The sequence below is a fragment of the Cyprinus carpio genome, unplaced genomic scaffold (assembly GCF_018340385.1).
Source record: "Cyprinus carpio isolate SPL01 unplaced genomic scaffold, ASM1834038v1 S000006520, whole genome shotgun sequence".
In the NCBI taxonomy this organism is placed as follows: Eukaryota; Metazoa; Chordata; class Actinopteri; order Cypriniformes; family Cyprinidae; genus Cyprinus; species Cyprinus carpio.
Window position 1 is genome coordinate 75,493 of NW_024879187.1, and position 6,446 is coordinate 81,938.

The 6,446-nt window shown below is 30.5% G+C and overlaps 1 protein-coding gene and 1 long non-coding RNA gene across 2 annotated transcripts; one reads left to right on the plus strand and one right to left on the minus strand.

Moving 5' to 3' along the window:
- Window positions 1–2,765: 2,765 nt before the first annotated feature.
- Window positions 2,766–4,274, minus strand: LOC109058101 (urokinase plasminogen activator surface receptor-like). Its single transcript, XM_042754462.1, has 5 exons — window positions 4,213–4,274; window positions 4,009–4,128; window positions 3,623–3,754; window positions 3,192–3,302; window positions 2,766–3,044 (listed from the first exon to the last, which is right to left on the minus strand). The coding sequence occupies exons 1-5, from the start codon at window positions 4,259–4,261 to the stop codon at window positions 2,854–2,856; spliced, it is 603 nt and encodes a 200-aa protein (XP_042610396.1). The 5' UTR covers window positions 4,262–4,274; the 3' UTR covers window positions 2,766–2,853.
- Window positions 2,949–4,133, plus strand: LOC122143860. Its single transcript, XR_006159409.1, has 2 exons — window positions 2,949–3,088; window positions 3,181–4,133. It is a non-coding gene; the product is annotated as an uncharacterized LOC122143860 (long non-coding RNA).
- Window positions 4,275–6,446: the final 2,172 nt, after the last annotated feature.

A 6,446-nucleotide genomic window follows, 5' to 3' on the forward strand; every position in this document is an offset into this window, starting at 1 on the left:
CATTTTTATGTTCATTTGTTTTATCCATGCCACATCTGTTTTAGGTTTTGTTCATGTTTTCATATATTTTATTGTGAAGTTTGTCATTATCATGTGTTCTGTTTTTGTCACATTCAAATGAGTTCTAGTCATTATTGTTATTGATTACCTAGATTTTATTTACTGAAATGTAAAAAAATTAAACGTTTAAAACATTTGCCTGACAGTTATTTCTCAACTGGCTGTATGATTCAGTCATCATGTAAAAGTTATGATTAATGGCTTTGCAATCACAGTGAAAGCAAATCTTGATGTTACGTCATGCAGTCACTTTCTACAGACATTTGAGAAAGGTCCTTTTGAATCTAGTCTTGAAGAGTTTGATGTTCTTGTACCAAACCCAGACCTAAACCTCTAAGTAACTTTTAAAGGCACTATATAAAATATAATTTATTATTATTATTACCTCAGTGATTCTGTAACATTTATTGGAAGAGTGGCAGCTGTTATAGCAGCAAAGGGTGGATCAGCTCCCTTTGTGACTTTGTATTAATTTAATCATTTAATGTTCAGTAACACATGAGTGTGATGTTCAGGTGTTTACATGATTTTGTCCATATAATACATCTTGGTGTCAACATGAAGGTATAAATACGTATTTCTTTGGATTAATATTAATAAAGAAACATTATTTTCTTTAATTTGTTTTGATTAAAATTCCCAGCAACTAGAGGGACCTTTACCCCACATTTATATATAAATATAAAATATAATATCAGTACTGATATAAAGTATCATATCATCGTGTCCTGCTATCATTTCATTGTATCCTGCTGGATTTTGCTTGAATGTGCCACTGTGGGAGTAAATGATCCAACATGCTGAAAGAATATGAGTCTGAGGCATATGTTGATTATCAAACAAAACAATATGGGTGTGGAACACAATGAGAAAAAGTCCATGTTGCATGGAAGACTGTATGCACTAGCAGCGCCCTCTGTGACTGTATTGCAAATACAATACATGTGTCTTGAGTTTTTACAAGCAATAACATTTAATTTAATTTTTTACAGATGCAAATACAAATGCAGCTAATGCATTATTAGAAGAGGAACAACTAATTGATACAACACAATATATGAAACCCAACAATATGGAGCTATTCATTAAGTGTTTTGTTGTCAGCAATTGCAAAGATGTGGGTGTACAAATGTTATCTGCTTCCACCTGCTGTTAATTAATGCTAAATGCAATTTTTAAATATAACAGTATATTTCAATCCATCATACTGCATATACATATGTTGCCATTATTAAACTTTAGCACTTGAAAGCTCCACTGGGATGCCACTTGTTTTTCTGCACAAGAACTCATCAGTGTTCTTTAGTAATAAAGAGAGAGACATTTATATCTTATTTGTACCAAATAACAACTCAAACATGATTAGATTTTGCACCTGTAGTGAAAAGAATGAAAAGAAGAAAAGCAGTGAATTTCTATGATCTTTTGAGATGAATGAAATAATGTGTCTGTTGCAGTGTTTCTTCTATAGATTATCAAAAGGGATGGGTCTTTAGGAGAACATTAAAGTTAAACAGAAAATAATAAATGAATGAAACGAGTAACATTTCAGGAAATTAAAATTTAGGCTTGCATAATTACATAATCGGTCATATTAGGAATGTTTAGGTTTACTTCGGCCAACCAGTTAAAAATTACATACATTTTTGCAACTAGGCTTCTAAAAGGGATAGTTCACACAAAAAATATGATTCTGTAATCATTCAATGTTTGGGGTGAACTATCTCTTTAACCACAAACTCCATGTTGTCAGCATTCTTAACCCACCCTATTCCTAAATACCTTAAGATCACAATTGACTTTTTCAGCTGTTTGAAGTAGCTGCTAAATGGCTTTGCTCTTGGTCAAATCTGGGGTAGGGCTGTGACAAAAGATTTTCAATTGTACATCTTTATACTTTATAAACCTTTGCACCTTACAGCAGTCAAATGCAAGTTTACATAAAAATGCCTATAAGATCAGCCAGCTTGGTGATGAGGGGAATTTATTGAATAAATCAAGCCAAGATTAGTTTGTATTATTTTAACTTTAATAAATTGTTGCAACTAGCTAAGAATTGTAGATAAAAGCCATAGAGAACAGAATTTTGGCATATGCACTGAGAGAAATTTAAATGATAATGTTATAAAAGAAGGACAGTGCAAAACTATGCAGATGTTGATTATTTTATCTAAAAGCAAATAACGATTGAATTTGACAGTTTGTGATTATACAGTTAATTTTAACCTTAAAAAACCTATTATAGTAAGCAGTAATGTGTAATGAGGGTTCCAAGTTTACAGCACTAGCTGAAAGACAGTTTTTATCATTAAGAAAAAAACAAAAATCAGTTCAAGAATCGAATCGAATTGTGATCAATACCCAGCACTTGTCCTTTATCATACGATGCATTACAGTTACACTTTGTACCTCTATATCTGTAACTGTAAAAATTAGTGATATAATGCAAATATTGTAATACAAACTATTTCTTTGATTAATTCAATAATTATCTTTCATGTTTCTTCTAAACACAATAATGATTTAATCATTTTTAAAGAAAGAAAATATTTTAATTGTTGCTGTATATATTTTGGTTGTCTTTGTAGCATGACAAACTTTATTAAATATGACCCCAGAAAAAAAGCTGATTTAATATTTTATTTCATAAATGTCACATCAGAATGTCAGAAAAAAAAAAAAAAAAAAAAAAAAAAATCATATTAGGACACCAGAAATGTATAGTACATAGAAAACACAAGCTCTATATTCAGTACAGTGTGTCTCATTGTAGAATGTGTAGAGCTGCTGGATTCAGTGCAGCAGGATGAAGGAGACCAGAGAACAGCAGAGGAACAGGAAGCTCTGAGTGACGCTCTCAACACCGTTACACAGGTTCCCCTCACAGCATGAGACGCTCCGGACATCTCTAACCGCTGTTGTGGTATCACACAAAGATTTAGAGACACAGCCTTTTACAACCACTGACTGGCCTCCGGAACTCTCTGATGAAAAGACAGAAAACACAGGTTGAGTCTAAGTTTTACTGGTATATATGATATGAATTAAATGTTTAAACATAAGAGAGATTAAAAACAACAACAACAATGACAACTTTAATCTTTTTTCTTCGTCCTTTAGCAGATTCTCACCTGTTGTTGTAAGGCAGCGGTCTTCACTCCCTGAACAGCTCACGGTGTTTGAGCAGCTCTGTCCATCACAATAGTAACATTTCTTTCCATTGGGGGTATTAGTGCTGGGATCTACAGGAGGAAAACAAGTATTCTTTTATTTTATTGTCCGTACAAAATATAATATCTAAAGAAACAACACTCTGTTAGCTGCTCCATTCAATCAGTTCACAACTGACAAGCTGCACCTTGCATTTTATTTCCTGATTTAATGTACTGTAAAAAATCTTACTGAAATTTATACTTTTTTAAAGTTGAATCAACAAATTATTACTTATTATAATGTTGAATGTTATTTTGCAATTATTTTTTTACAGTGTGTCCTCTGGAAGTAGAACGAGTGTTAACTTTAAAGATAATCATTTTCATATGGTCAGTAAATCACTCAATACCTGGAGCATCTTGGACGTTACACTGGTCTGTGTTACAGCAGACTGCAGACGTCCACACAATGCCGAGGTTCATGGACCCATTTGCACAGTCAGCAGCACAATCTTTTAACTTGTTGTTGATACTGATGCCATCTAAAAACATGAATGATTCAGGAAAAAGCATATCAACAGTGCACATTATGTTGATGGAAAACTGATTGATATATATGTCAACATTTATAATTTTTCTTGTTTCAAACTGTTTTTACAAATTGTATCTGGGAGAAAACTAATGAAATATCAGAAATCTCTATAGATTATATTGTGCTAGAATTTGTAAATTCCTCCAGGAATATGAGTAGCAGTTCTGTGACAAGTTACATTTTAATCCATCATATTGGACTTACCAACTTGTGACACTGACGTTACACTCATGCACTTGGAAGTTCCATTGAGACATGTTTTTTCCTTTTGATCCGCACAAGAACCCGTCAGACCCATACACTCATAACAGCTGAGAGAGTGTCCTTTAGTAATAAAACAGAGAGAGACAGTCATCTATAATCTGTATTTGTATTCAGTAACATTACAAACACTATTTGTCTTTGTACCTGCAGTGAAGAGAACGAACAGAAGAAAAACTGAGGTTTGCAGATCCATCTTTGATCAGGAGCTGAATGAAATATCGTCTGTTTCAGTCTCATTTTATACCTTATCAAAAGGGGAGGATCTTTATGAGAGAATTAACAGAAGTTTAACACATTTCTGGAATCAGAAACATCAACAAACACTGTTATAAAACAAAACAGAATATGTAGTGGTATAATTCTTTTTCTGCCAGGACATTATCCATTCATTTTACAAACATTTCTGTAAACACTAAAACAACTAAATAAAGTGCAAAATTCAAAATACCAATAAAACCAATACAGAAATTTCTGGTAACACTTTCTATGAAGCCCATATTTATAATACATTATAAGGGTATTCCTAAGGCATTATAATGAATGCATAATGCATAATAAAAAACCTTATAATACAGTATGTTGCATCATCTCATAAGTAATCATAACAACAATTTTAATACATTGTAATACTTATGCATTTGTGGTTATAACTTTTAAGAGTATGATTATTTATAACACATAATTAATACCACATTAAATCCACTTAATAAAATGGATTATCTCATATTGTGACATTGTTTATTTAAGATCTGCACAGTATACTTTACATCTTGTAATAGGTTAGGTGTGGTTGAGTGTTTTTGAGTGTTTCCTGTGAGGTTAATGTTAATTTTGTAATTCTTTTAAATAAAAATAAAATGCAATGTGCATGTTTTTTATTTTTTTATATATTACATTACATTTAATTTGATGGTCCCCTTAGTCTATTGACTATAAGCATCTTTCCAACCACATGTCAATTAAAAATATTATTATTATTATTTATAAGTGGTACTTGTCTGCTTTAAGTAAAGTGAAGTTATTTTACTTAAAGCAGACAAAGACCACTTATAAATAATAAGACCACATTATAAAGCCTTTTGGATGTTTTCATGAAGACTTTGTATTTGCCATTTTACAGTAAAAACTAAAAAGTTGTCCTAAGTTATTGTGAAGATTTTAAACAATGGCAAGTTATGAGACTTATAATACATCATTAAAGCTATGAGAAATATAATTCATTGTAACTGAAAAACTGTTCTTATGATTATTTATGAGATGATACAACGTATTATAAGGTTTTTTATAATGCATTATTAATTCATTATAATGTCTTAAGAATACACTTATAATGTATTATAAATACAGGCTTCATAGAAAGTGTTACCAAAATTCCATCACATTAATACCATACATTGTACCCCATTTGTATGGATTAATTTTCACAGTGTATGTAATTTACTTGGAAGTTAATGATAAAGGAATGTATAATAAGAAACACATGGAATGTAAAAGTCTACTTCTAGGGACAGTTCACCCAAAAATGACAGTTGTGTTGTTATTTTCTCATGTTCCAAACCTGTTTGACTTTCTTTCTTAAAAGATATTTGAAAAATGTCTCTGTGTTTGTGTTTATTTTATTTTATTTTATTTGTACATAAAATGAAAAGCAATGGTCCAAAATATAAATTTTGCATTTTCCATTCAACTTGTCCTATGTAGGTTTATGGGGATGCTGGAACCTATTAGATAAAATATACTTTTTATACTTTCTTTCTTTCTTTCTTTCTTTCTTTCTTTCTTTCTTTTGTTTTTAACATAAAAAAGCATGGAGTATTAAGTTAGTATGATAGCAGGTAATAGAAAATAGAAAAATAATCAAATTAAAGAACAAAAAAATGGGCTAACAAGCAAAACAAAGAAAAAAGGTACAAATTTAAATTAAATTAAATGAGTAGTTTTGTTTTAACCAAGTAAGAAATATGGTTTTGATATATCATTGTAATATTACAGTGCAGACCTAATGAAAATAACCACCTAAGAAACAGTGAATCAATTTTCTGTTTATTTAATCATTACAATAAGCTCTTAAGTATTCTGCATTAAGTATGATTTTGTAAAATGTTTTTCTTTTAAATAAATATATTTTGAATATGATAATCAACTACGTAAATCTGCAATGTTTTTAAAAACATATTACATTTTAAATCAACCTATAATTTGATCTAGTGTAATAAATTTTTAAAATGTTGTTTTACCTCTGTCAACATTTTGCCTTTTTTTTTCATGTGATTTTGCATAGCAACCGACTGATGATTAAGTTAGTCATGGGATACAAACTGACAATTCATCCCAAACATAAACTGACAGATATCACATTTCACAACTCAGACACATTT